Below are 13,870 nucleotides of genomic sequence, written 5' to 3'. Positions count from 1 at the left end.
AATGGTCACAAGAGTCAGGCGACTTCGTGTATCTGTAACCCCAGCCCTAACCACGTTTTATAACCCATGAATGGTTACAAAACGTGGAAGAGACCCGTTACAGAATACGAGGGGTCGTGACCCGATAACGGATCAATATGTTATCCATTTCTCTTAACCCATTATTTAATCCAAATAAAAAAATAATAATTCGGGACAAAAAGATCATTGGACTTAGAATGGATATAGCCCTAAAGGGCTAATTACCCAAACCCGAACCCGACTCGACTCAGCACAGTGCGGTAGGCACGCACGCGTGTGTGTGGTAATTATCCAACTTTCTTGTTCTTTGGAACAAGTGTTAGAATCTCCATGTAGGTTATAAAGCCCACAACTTTCTTGAAATCCTTCAATATGAGATTATTCCACATCATCAAAGTTCAAACACACTCCATAAAGGAGTGGTCTCCAAAGTTTTCTTTATTTGAATTCCCTCTTCTCCTCTTCCTACATCCAACATTCTTCCACAAATTCAAAGAATGAAAACAGGAGGAAACAAAGATGCAAGATGAATAATGTTACCTTCTGATTTGAACCACTACCTTAGTTGACTAATTTTACCCCCACATGAATGAAGTGAACTAAAGTCTTGAACTTGAACCTTTGATGTAGGAGTGTCTATTAGCAACAACACGATAAATGTTCTAGTTGTAATCTTTAGGGGAAGCACATTAATGGCCATGCGTCCGAATCCTTTTTCATGAGTGACTTTAGGAATAACCCAATTTCCTAAACTGCGGTCACACAGTCACACTCACATAGGTGGGCTTCTCCAGAGATGCACTGCTAACATCTCGCCTAGAAGGCTTTGAACCCATTTAGAGTTTTCACTCTTCTTTAACTTGCAACTATAACATCTTTTCATAGTAATCAGGGGAAATGACACGTATACGTAGTATCACATAAAGAAGGTGTTATCCAGTTCACCCTACAGCTTGTTATTACCACATTAAACCTACTTTGTGGGATCTCCACTCAGATAGGTTGGGTTGCTACTGTAGATGAACTACTGATGGGTTTTAGTCCCATCCTCTCTATGGATTTCAGCACTAATGACTTATCTAGTCCTTTTATTAATGGATCAATTGTGTTATCTTTGGATCCAACATAGTCCACAACAACCACTAACTGAGACACTAGTTTCTTTACAGATTTTATTCTGACTTGGATGTATCTTCTTTGCTTTTGATTATATTTTGTGCTTTTGATTTTTGCAATTGTGGTCATATTGTCGCAATGCACATATATTGCAGGCACTACAAGAAACCTGTGGATTAGCGACAACCTAAATCCGTCGCTAATCCGACGCTAATTCGTCGCTAAACGGTTTAGCGAAGGATTAGCGTCGGATTAGCGATGAATAACTTTCATCGCGAGTTTTTTGACGCTAAGTAGTGACAGAACTTATCCATCGCTACTGTCGTCGCTAATTTGCGACGGACATGATCCATCGCGAGTCCTTCGCTATTTTAAATTAGCGATGGATAATCTCCGTCGCTAATCCATCGTTAAATTTTTAAAAAAAATAAAAAAAAAATTGCTCTCTGCCGGCGTGTTCTCCAGCAGGAAACAAATTTTTTTGCACAGGCGGGTTCCGGCGTCGGGATGCTCTTCCGCAGCGAGCCAATCACGGCGGACGGCCTCAGGCAAGGAAGCGGCAGGACGGGCAGTGGAGACCGGCGAGGGACACCGCCGGGAGGAGGAGGATGGCACGGGGGAGAGGTAGCGTGCGGAGGAGGAGACCGGCGAGGGGCACCGCCGGGAGGAAGAGGACGACGCGGGGGAGAGGTAGTGGGAGGAGGAGGACGGTCCGGGGGCCGACGCCAATCACGATCGGAAGGCCTCAGGCGAGGGAGAGGCAGGACGGGCGGTGGAGACCGGCGAGGGGCACCGCCGGGAGGAGGAGGATGGCGCGCAGAGGAGAGGTAGCGGGAGGAGGAGGACGGTTCGGGGGCCGACGCCAGTCACGCTCGGAGGGCCTCAGGCGAGGGAGAGGTAGGACGGGCAGTGGAGACCGACGAGGGGCACCGCCGGGAGGAGGAGGAGGACGACGCGAGGGAGAGGTAGCGGGAGGAGGAGGACGCTCGGAGGGTTGCTGCGCATCGTCAGAGGAAGGGCGATTTAAATCAAACGGGGGGGGGGGGGGGGGAAGGAGGGAGGGAAAATTTCGCGCCTCAGGCGGGATGGTTTAAATCGAAAATTAGCGAGGGATTTTTTCCGTCGCTAAATAGTGACGGATTAGTGACAGAAAATTTTCCTCGCTAAATCCATCGCTAATTAGTATTTTTTTGTAGTGTTTTGGCGACAGGAAATTTTTGTCGCTAATTCATCGCTAAGTAGCGACGGATTTAGCGAGGGAAATATTTCCGTCGCTACGTTTGCAAATATTTCAAATGTTAGCGACAAATAGTTTTCTTTCGCTAATCCGTCGCTACTTTGCGACGGATTTTTTCTGTTGCAAATATCCGTCGCTAATTAGAATTTTTCTTGTAGTGAGGAATTAGTTTGCTCATTAAAGAAAGTCCCTCAAGAAGCCCCTTTAACCACTTAGCTTTCATTCCTGTGATATTTAAAGCACAGAGCTCAACCTCAAAAGTAGACCGTGACAAGATCTGCTTTACTGATCTCCAGGTGACTGCGTCGCCACCCAAGGTAAATACATACCATGTTACGCCATAACTCCTAGAGTTCATGGCTATCCAGCTTGCATCACTATATCCCTCAAGAATGGTAGAGAATCTCTTGTAATGCAAACTCAAAGAAATGGTTCCTTTCAGGTATCTAAGTACCCTATTCAATGCCTTCCTATGAGTGCGATTTGGATAACTTGTGTATCTACTTAATTTTGTCACAGAAAATGAAATATCTGGTCTCGTGCAATTTGCAAGATACATCAAAATTTTAATAATCCGAGAATACCTTAATTGAGACACGGGAATACCAGTCGTATTCTTATAAAGAGGAGTAGAAGAGTCATATGGAGTTGCTACAGATCTCCTGTAGTTATAGCCAAATTTCTCAAGAACTTTCTCAACATAATGAGATTGGGAAATAGCTATACCATCAGCTGAACAAGTAAGCTTTAAGCCTAAGATCACATTTGCAACACTCATATCCTTCATATCAAATTTACTACTAAGAAACGACTTCGTCACATTCACAATTCTTATATTGAAACCAAACAATAGAATATAATCTATATATAGGCAAAAAATGATACAAGCATCACTTTTAACTTTGCAATAAACACATTTATCAGATTCATTGATAACAAAGCCAAATGATAAAATAACGTTATCAAATTTCTCATGCCATTGTTTAGGGATTTGTTTTAGTCCATATATAGACTTAACAAGTCTACAAACTTTATCTTCATTACCAGGAGCCACATAGCCCTCAGGTTGATCTATATAGATATCTTCTTCAAGATTGCCATGTAAAAAGGCAGTCTTCACGTTCATTTAATAGACCTAAAGATCATAAATGAAAGCCAATACAATAAGTGCCCTAATTATGGTCATCCGGGTAACCGAAGAATAGGTGTCAAAATAATTTATTCCCTCCTTTTGTTTGAACCCCTTGACAATCAGTCTCGCCTTATATTTATCAATAGATCCATCTGGTTTCAACTTCTTTTTGAAGATCCATTTGCACCTAATAATGGAACTACCACGAGGGAGGTCAACCAATTCTCAAGTGCCATTAGAGACAATGAAGTCCATTTCACTCTTTATGACGTCTTTCCAATGTCTTGCTTCAGGTGATGCCATAGCATCTCGAAAAGTAGGGGGATCATTCTCGATAAGGTAAGCGATATAATCACTTCCTAAATCCTTGGTAATTCGAAGTCTATTGGTCCTTTTTTATTCAACCACTTCCTCAGACTTAATTGGTCTAGGATGGGAACAAAATAGCTCAACCCCCCACATCTGTCATCCTTTTTACATATTCGGGAATAAAACCAGCAGTTGAAAGTATATCTAAAGAAGAAAGATCTTGAGGTACACCAACTTTCATGAGAAATACATCCTCAAAGAATGTTGCTTCTCGAAGCTCAACAATAGAGTTTACATATATGCCAAATATCTCAAACTTAATTACTAAGAACTTGTAGGTATAGATGTTCTCTACATAACCCAAAAAGACAACATCTACGATTTTAGGACCCAACTTCTTCCTGTTGTGCTCTAAAATGAGTATCTTTGCAAGGCACCCCCACACTTTAAGGTATTTCAAGCTAGATTTCATATTTCTCCAGAGTTCAAAATGACTATTATCCTTATGCTTCTGAGAAACTCTATTCAGAATATGACAAGCCGTATTCAGAGCATCCCTCCCACATATAGGTAGGTACCATAACTCCCAAGTAGAACATTTATCATGTCAGTTAGGATTCTAATCTTCCTTTCTGCAATCTCATTAGACTGAGAAGAATATGGAACGGTAAACTCATGAACTATGCTAACAAATTTGCAATATTCATCAAGTTTGTTAGAGGTATATTCTCCCCCTCTATCAGACCTCAATCTTTTAAGTTTTCTACCAGTTTGTGTTTCTGCTTCATTCTTAAAAATAAGAAACTTATCAAAAGCTTCATATTTTGATTTTAGCAGATACACATAACAATATTTAGTGCTATCATCTATAAAAGTGATAAATTACTTTTTATGATTTCTGGTTAACACTTCATTAAACTCACATATATCTGTGTGCACCAGATTCAATATTTCAGAATCTCTAACAATTGTATGAAATGGTTTCCTACATTGTTTTGCTTGCACACAAATTTCACATTTTTTAGTTTTATCTATAGAATGCTTATGAATCATCTTCAAATTCATCATGCGTTTTACAGAATTAAAATTCACATGACCCAATCTATTATGCCACAAATCAGATGATTCTATATTATAAGTAATATTAGACAATGAATCAAAAGAAACATCATTCTCTAATTTATTACTGCAAACATGTTAAACTCAAAGTTTAAACAAACCATCATCTAAATACCCCTTGCCAATAAAGGTTTCAGAATGTAAAATAACAATTTCATTACATTTAAAATTGAATTCATAACCCTCTCTAACTAGACATGAAACACTTAAAATGTTCCTTCTAACTACAGGCACATGGTGCACTTTGTCTAGAGATAAAACTCATCATGAAGAAAACTTTAGATCCACGCATCCAATTCCTAACACCTTTGTAGCCGTTAAGTTGCCCATAGTCACGGATCTGCCTTCAGCAGCCTGGTATGAGATAAAGACAGACTTATCAGCACAAACGTGCACATTAGCCCCAGCGTCAACCAGCCACTCAGTCGGCTCATAAACATGATAGATTTGTGGGTTAACAGAAACATACCTAGTATTGGTCCCAACGACCTCAGTCACCATATTGACTTGAGGCGTTTCATTTGTGGTCCCATGATCCTTGTCCTTCTTGGAAGGACATTCCTTAGCCCATGCCCAACCTGTCTACAGTTCCTTCATGGTTTGTTCTTTGCCTTCTTCTGGATTTTGGCCTTAGGTTTAAATTGGTTTTTTCATTGCAAGTTTCGGTTTTTGTCTTTTGCCTTTAAAAGATCCGATCATCATATTGACTTTAGGTTGTTCTCTTGGCATCACAACTTGTTTTTGACTCTTATGCTCTTCTTCAATGGCTATGGCTACGATAAGATCATTTAGGGAGATCTTTTCTCTACGGTGCTTGAGAGACATACCAAAGTCTACCCAAGACTTAAGACATTTTTCCACGATGGTCATTACTTGAAACTTCTCAGAAAGTTTTATATTAGCCTCAGCTAAATTGTGAAGCAACAACAAATACTCGTGTGCCTGTTCACTAACCGACTTGCCCTCTACCATATGATATTTCAGAAACTTGGCAACCGAGTACTTCTCAAGACCTTGGTCTTCAATATTGTACTTTTTATCAAGTTGATCCCATAAGACTTTAGCAGTGGTAGATGGGGAACAATATACATTGAACAAGGTATTGGATAGAGCCAATATAATGCAACCACGACATATACCGTCCTTCTCTTTTCACTTTACAACTGCATTAACCGCAGTAGGATCATGGTCAGTCTAAAAAACCGAAGGGCATTCGAGTTCTAGAACAGATAACAGACCTATAGTCGTGAATCAAATTTTCATGCGTTGTTGCCAGTGCTTGAAATTCTGACCGACAAAATTTTCAGGCATACCAGACATGTTCACTTTTGGTACAAAACTAGATGAAGTCGACATGCTTAGAATCTTCTCTAAGACTGTTGGATTAAATTTCAGTTTATAGCGTTTCACAATCAACATCATGATAGAAATCATAATAGGTATCAACATGATAATCATGATTGAAAGTCGATCGAAACATAAACAAAGAGAAAACATGTCAATTTTCACATTATACCAAAATCCAGACAAATGCAAATGACCAAACAGATGCATAAAATATAATAAAAACAACAATAACATGTTAATATTATTTAACATGCTAAGGCGTATGAAAGTATTCCCCTTAGAGAAGATTCACCTCCACATACGGTGCAAATAGGGTCTGGCGTCCTTCCCCTAGGATACAATAACCTCGACGATCTAGATCGCTGTACTCCGATGGTAGATCATCCTTCAAAGACAACCTCTCAAAGCCGATATTGCAGAAAACCCCTTTCTGAGAAACACAGAAGAGCGAGAGAGAGATAGCAACAAGGAGAGAGAAAATGATGGTCACAAGAGCCAGACGACTTTGTGTATATGTAACCCCAGCCCTAACCATGTTTTATAACCCATGAACGGTTACAAAATGTGAAAGAGACTCGTTATAGAATACGAGAGGTCATGACCCGATAACGGATCGATCCGTTATCCATTTCTCTTAACCCATTATTTAATCCAAATAAAAAAATAATAATTCGGGACAAAAAGATCATTGGACTTCAAATGGATATGGCCCTAAAGGGCCAATTACTCAAACCTGAACCCGGCTTGACATGATGCGATGCGATGCATGCATGCGTGTGTGTGGTAGTCATCCAACTGGTTCTTTGAAACAAGTGTTAGAATCTCCATGTAGGTTATAAAACCCACAACTTTCTTGAAATCCTTCAATATAAAACTATTCCACATCATCAAAGTTCAAACACACTCCATAAAAGAGTGGTCCCCAAAATTTTATTTATTTGAATTCCCTCTTCTCCTCTTCCTGCATCCAACACTATTACATAAGCAAAACCCAAATTCATGAAACCACCATAGATCTTCTTCTTACTCTCCGCTAAAGCATGAACGTCTACATGCACCTTGACGAGAAAGGGAGACTCATGATCGTTGGGCTTGAGACCGGCCGCAAATCATTGGGTTATAGAATGTGAAATCAATGGCATGATCGTAGAGTTGGTATGAGATCAAATGATTAGAGAAAGATGTTGAAGAGAAGGCAAGACAATGGTAGGTCAGAGGCAGAGAGAAAACTTGAGCGACGTTCGTTCACTCTTTCCCGCTCCTCGTGACGTGAAAATGAGCTTTTTTTCTCCTTCCTATTTTAATGATTTAACACGAGTCCAAATGAAAAAGGAGCCCTGAAGTTAACCATCCAAACACCTTCTCATCTGAAATATAGTGGGACCCACTAAAAGGCTTCAAGAAGGAGCACCAAACACAACCTTAGTTTAGGTAATCTTAACTCTTTTTAATCGTAGATTTGCAGCAAAAGGGAGTTTTCACTTTTTATATTATTGCCAAACCCGAGTCACATTCATTCCCTTGAATACCATGGGGCCCACACACACCTTCATGGTTCCATCAAGTGAGATGTACGGTGATGATTGTATATAATAATACTTTCTTAAAAAGAAAATTCTGTTTGAAACGATTAGAAAAATGCAATTATTTTCTTTCATACTTTTGCTTTTTCTACTGATTTTTTTTACTTCCAAACATGCCGAACAACCAGTAACCAACAACACATCTCATTCCATGGGGTGGGATAAGCAGAGCTTCCTCCATTATTTTCAGCTTTCTCTCAGTTTTTTTTCCAATTTTCTCACACTAAAACAACAACAAAAAATTCATTTGCAATGATAGGCAAAAATTTCTATTTACCAATGGGGCTCTACTTGTTTGGTAGGAGCTCTGAGTGCACGTCACCTTGTGTTAAACTATTGTATTAACATTTGCTAAAGTTAGCAAAAAAACTATTGCAAAAGTTATCAAAGGCAAAAAATTATTTTCACCAATGGGCTCCACTTATTCTCTTGAAAACCGTGGAGCCCACACACACCTTCATGGTTCCGTCAAGTGAGATGTACGGTGATGATGGTATATAATATTTTTATTGTCATATGCAATATCACGGTCAACTGCTCTCGTCTAAGTGCTGCTACCCTACTGATTTATTATATTTTCTTACAACGTCCAGGAGGAAAACTGTCCCAAATAATACTTCCAAAAACAAAAAACCCTACATGTTTTAATGCAGAACCCATCAGTCTTGGTCTCCAAGTTTGGAGGCTAAGTTCAATCCCATTTCTCTTTTAAGTCTCACCCACAGTGGTGAGTACAACGGCTAGTTTTACACTGTAGCACGGATTCCAATGCCCCTCTTCCGACTTTCTTTTTCTCTGCTGCGCACTAAAGAAGTTTTTAAAGTGACAATTAATATGGAAACACTCACATCAAATGCCCCCCAACATCGTCTCTCTTCCCTTTTCCATTGCGTTCCTTCCCATCCAAGCCAAAACAGGCCTCCCCACAAACATTCACAACCCTGTCTTCTTTTTCTGTACCCATCTTCTCATCTGATCTGTTTTGCTTGTTCAAAGATGAAAACGGTGATGTGGGTTTTGCTTATCTCTGTGGCAGCAGCCTGCCTCCTTAGTACTGTTGCTTCCCTCACTCAAGATGGTGAGCAAAATCCATGCTCTCTCTCTCTTGGTTTTATGTTTCTCTTCTTCTTCCCAGTTAGATTTAAAAGTGAACAAGGAGAAAATTGTCAGGTCGATCATTGCTTGAAATGAAGATGGCTCTTAATGACACTCATCAGCTTTTGAGTAACTGGAGAAGTTCAGATAGCACACCATGTTACTGGACTGGGATTAGCTGTGACCCCCATGATCAGAGAGTCAGATCAATGTGAGAAAGCCCATAATGGTTTGATTCACTCTTTTGTTTTTGTTTCTTTAAATTTGTAACCATGTCTCATCTTTATAATGGGGCCTTGTTGATGTTTTTCTCAGAAATTTGCCCTATCTACGTTTTGGAGGGACTTTATCTCCAACCATTGGAAAGCTCAGCAGACTTCAAAGACTGTAAGTGGTGTTTGGCTAGAAATCTTTTTGTGTATTTTAGTTTAGTACTCTGGATGACTTTGTTTCTGTTTTTTTTTCTTCTCCTCCCATCAGTGCACTTCATGGGAACAGTTTTCGTGGCAACATTCCTGCTGAGATTGGCAACTTAACTGAACTCAGAGCTTTGTAAGTGAAAAGATTTCGGGAAATCTTTCGTACATTTTCACCTTGATTTTTGTTTCCATCTGTTTCACGTTTTATACTTCTTCAAACTTCTGCTATTTGTTTGCATCTTTTACTTTTGCAATACTTCATTAACTATATTCCACTCATTCAGGTACTTGAGATCTAATTATCTTGAAGGAGAGATACCAAAAGAGCTGGGGAACTTGTCTCGTCTCCTAATCTTGTAATTCCTACACTACCAATTTAAATTATTTATTTTGCTCAAACCAACATTAGTTTGGTTCTCAAACATATGATTGGAGAACGCTTACGGCGATCCGACTGCACATGCTTGTTTTACTCATTGTACTTCCATCACGCCAAATGCATAACGTTGTTAGAAGAAAAAGAATAGGAAAAGATGTCTTTTGCTACTATCTGCATTTAATATACATTTCTCAAACATTATCTCTAGGGACCTTTCCAGTAATTTGCTCAAAGGGTCTATTCCTTCTTCCTTGGGTCATCTGACGAGATTGCACTTCTTGTAAGTTTCTGATGGCTTCTTGGTGTTTTTTGTTTCTGTAATCTTATTCTTATGTATTTTAGTCTTTCTTCACAGCCATGCTTGTGTTTGTGCTATAAGTGGTGCCTTCTTTTCTTTTGCAGAAACCTATCAACTAACTTTTTGTCAGGTGAAATACCAAAAACTGGGGCATTGGGCACTTTCAGCAACTACTCGTAAGTGTTCATCGTCATCATCATTATTAGACCTTGTCCATTTTGTTTACCTCTTATTTCACCAACATTATGAACAGCCAAAACTGAAAGTTATTATGCTGACCTTCAAGAGAGTTGATCATACGGATCTGAATTGTGTTATTGTGGCAATGTGATTCATACCAAGATGAGAAACACCTATTTGTGGTTGTATGCACTGTGATAGGAACTAAATACCCACATTTTGACTAGTGTTAATCCATGACTGTATGGTCCCACCAGAATGTTCGATGAAACTATATCATCAAATTATGATTTTACTTTTCTGCTTAAAAACACAGTTTCCTTGGCAATTTGGACTTGTGTGGACATCAAATTGAAAAGATGTGTAGAACTACATTGGGATTCCCTGCCGTGCTTCCGATTGAAGTGAATGACACTGAGCCTGGCAAGTTGGCACAATATATGCTTTCTTTTTCTTTTCGAAAAAAATATTTCTGCAAAATTGTCAAAATTTGATCTAAATTTTCATGTTATTTCTGCAGCTGTAACTCCACCGAGAAGGATGTCGCGAAATTTGTATGTTCTTCTTATCGGGGCCATGTCAGCAATGGGTCTCTCTCTGTTGCTTCTCCTTGGCTTCCTCTGGGCCTGTTTGTTATCCAAAGATGGTAAATTCAGCAAAACGTATTCGAAAGTGCACAAGCAGTATGGACCAGATTCAGGCAAGTTGTAATGTCTCTACGTGCTTTTAAGTATCCACGTCCATTTCATTTTAAGTGAGTTTCATGATTCTTCCTGTAGGTGCCAAGCTTGTAACTTTTCATGGAGACCTGCCATATTCATCACATGATATCGTCAAAAGGATTGAATTACTTGATGAAATTGATGTTGTTGGGGTTGGAGGATTTGGAACAGTCTACAAGCTTGTGATGGATGATGGTGCATTTGCCGTTAAGCGAATTGATCGCAATCGTGAGGGATGTGACCAGATTTTTGAGAGGGAACTTGAGATCTTGGGCAGCATCAAACATATAAATCTTGTTAACTTGCGGGGCTATTGTAGCTTTCCTTCTGCTAAACTTCTCATCTACGATTATTTAGTCCGTGGCAGCTTAGATCATTGTCTCCATGGTACGTTTTACTTGTTTCAATTTATGGCTGTTAGTAGCAGTAGTACTGTCAAATGATATCTTATGCCCATCCATCAGAATACAGTTGCCTAATCAAATTGATGTATGATAATTCCAGAAGGCACTGAATCCGAGCCAATTTTGAACTGGAATGCACGTTTAAGAGTAGCTCTTGGTTCAGCAAGGGGGCTCGCGTACCTTCACCATGACTGCTCTCCAGCTATCGTCCATAGGGACATTAAAGCAAGCAACATTCTACTCGACGAAAACTGGGAGCCCCATGTATCTGACTTTGGTCTGGCAAAACTTCTGGTAGATAGTGAAACCCAAGTAACCACTGTTGTCGCTGGTACTTTTGGATATTTGGCACCAGGTATAATGATTATAATCTTTCATTTCAATGCTTAACCACAGGACGCTTTAGCTTGAAAGTTTTGTAGTTGTATCAAAACTTCAGTTACTGATGAATGGGACAGTACACTAGGTGTTTAGATATTTCAGCTAACAATGTTTCAATCTTGGTGCTTAAATTCATCTGATCCATCTTTCTGCAAAAATTTTGGTAACTGAACAATATGGAGAACAGAAATTTGGAACATTTTTTGACAAAGGCTTTAGTTTCAAAACTGAAGAATATTTCTGCTTGCATGGTTTTAGATTTTCAAGTTTTTTTTTTTCCTTTTCCTTTCTCTTAGATACCCCGTAGTATGGCAGTATTATTCAAGTGTTATGGTGCCAATTTTCCTCTTGTTGAGATTTTCACGCAGATATTGGTTTTCATCAAATACCTCTTGCTGTTGAAATTTTTTATACTGAACCTTCTTTCTTGGTACCTTCTTTCTTGGTATACATAAATACAAGGAAGTGAAGCAACTTATAAGTCATTTGGATCTGGCATCCAACCAGGAGGCTTGTCTTTCCACACACAATTTTCTTATAACAATGGCATCTGTACAAGAGACTTTGCTACCATCATATTCATAGAACTCTCATGGATGAATTAACGATTATTCTGTCATAACTCATAAGCATCTGATAAAATTTTCAATTTCAATGAACAAAAAGTTAACTGATTATTTCAGCTTTGGTATCAGTGTTTTTGCTTCATTTCTTCTTTTTCAAAATTTATGTCCAGTTTATCTGAAGACACTGCATGACTTTTTTAACAACGCAGAGTATCTGCACAGTGGGCGTGCAACCGAGAAGTCGGACGTTTTCAGTTTTGGTGTGCTCCTACTGGAGCTAGTTAGTGGGAAGAGACCAACAGATCCTGACTTTGTCAAGAGAGGCTTGAACATAGTTGGTTGGGTGAGATTATCAAAGACTTTCAGTTTATTTCTGTTTGTTTTTCTCTCTTCTGTGCTATATTACGTCTAACTATTGCAGATGAATACCCTGATGAGAGAAAACCGGCTGGAGGAGATAGTGGACAAGTCATGCAAGGACATCGACCCGGAAACGGTTGAAGCTGTTCTTGACATAGCAGTGAAGTGTACTGGCGCAAACCCGAGCAATCGGCCTTCGATGAACAGGGTCCTGCAGATGCTTGAAGAAGAGGCCATGTCTCCCTGTCCAAGTGAATTCTATGAAACTCACTCAGATTGTTAAACAAGACAGTCAGTTTCAGTTTGTACCATGCATGCAACAGGGCATGGTTAGTTTTGTATGTTGCTAGGAAACCGTTACTTATGTCTCATATGTAAATATAACTTTTGTCTTGTATGAGAATGAACCATTCTCTCTGCAACTGCAATTGCTAGCCTTTGTACAAAGTTGTGGAACTATTTATACGTTTTGGTAACACCAAACCAAAGGGCCGAAAACAGATAGGATATGGATCAATTGTCTGACTTGACCCGTATCTGTTTCAATGATACGTGGCATCATATCATATCCTTTTGATATTTATCTTCATATATTTTTTATATTTATGGAGGGGAAACCCCTGTTCAGGTGGGGTGGGACCCGGGAGACATTGATGCTCTGCCATATGGCTCTCCCCTTCAAGTGGTTAAAACCATTGGCCACAAATTTGAAGCCCTCCATGCCCATAGGGAGCTTGCTGCTTCGGCCTTCACCCTCCTCGGGTTCAAGCTCTAACATCTTTCAACTTGAATGCCTTAAGCCAATCCACCTAGCTAAGTGTTTGATAGGTTTGCAGATGAGTTGGGTTTGAGCCAAGCTTAGGCTGGCTCGGCTTGTCTCGAAAAGAAAATATGGTTGTTCGAGCTGAGCTTGAACGGTTGCCCGTGATCGGCTTGAGCTGAATACCTTTAATTTTAAAAAGTTTTCAAAGTTTTTAAAATTTGTGTCAAAAACCTTTTTGAAAGATAAAAGATGGTGAGATTTGAAACCCATGCGACTTCCAAAGAAGAAACTGTTTTTTTGAAAGGCAATTTGGGGTTAGGCAGACCCCTACCAACTACCATTGGATTTTGAACTTGCAACGTCCCAACACAAGGTGACTAGGTGCTGAGCCCCCCCCCCCCTCATGACTTTACCTGTTAAGGGTAAGACTTCTCTTCGT

General features: G+C 39.6%; 1 protein-coding gene across 1 annotated transcript; it reads left to right on the top strand.

Annotated features, from left to right (window-relative positions):
- The first annotated feature begins 8,872 nt into the window (after positions 1 to 8,872).
- Positions 8,873 to 12,951, top strand: LOC149831676 (LRR receptor-like serine/threonine-protein kinase FEI 1). Its single transcript, XM_090013064.1, has 13 exons — positions 8,873 to 8,942; positions 9,035 to 9,170; positions 9,275 to 9,346; positions 9,440 to 9,511; positions 9,663 to 9,734; positions 9,966 to 10,037; positions 10,160 to 10,231; positions 10,552 to 10,658; positions 10,756 to 10,935; positions 11,015 to 11,344; positions 11,462 to 11,716; positions 12,518 to 12,651; positions 12,730 to 12,951. The coding sequence occupies exons 1-13, from the start codon at positions 8,873 to 8,875 to the stop codon at positions 12,949 to 12,951; spliced, it is 1,794 nt and encodes a 597-aa protein (XP_089869190.1).
- The last annotated feature ends 919 nt before the right edge of the window (positions 12,952 to 13,870 follow it).

Source organism: Nuphar pumila, chromosome 7 (assembly GCF_984573655.1).
Source record: "Nuphar pumila chromosome 7, dmNupPumi1.hap1.1, whole genome shotgun sequence".
NCBI lineage: Eukaryota > Viridiplantae > Streptophyta > Magnoliopsida > Nymphaeales > Nymphaeaceae > Nuphar > Nuphar pumila.
The sequence above is the reverse complement of the archived record's forward strand: the minus strand, read 5'-3'. Positions and strand labels throughout refer to the sequence as shown.

What these genes read in the sequence shown, in the direction of transcription:
- LOC149831676 (XM_090013064.1), top strand. Translation starts at nt 8,873, where the DNA reads ATGTGGGTTTTGCTTATCTCTGTGGCAGCAGCCTGCCTCCTTAGTACT. An exon ending in TTAACTGAACTCAGAGCTTT is followed by an intron (nt 9,512 to 9,662) that starts GTAAGTGAAAAG and finishes CCACTCATTCAG; the next exon opens with GTACTTGAGATCTAATTATC. An exon ending in TTTTGGATATTTGGCACCAG is followed by an intron (nt 11,717 to 12,517) that starts GTATAATGATTA and finishes TTAACAACGCAG; the next exon opens with AGTATCTGCACAGTGGGCGT.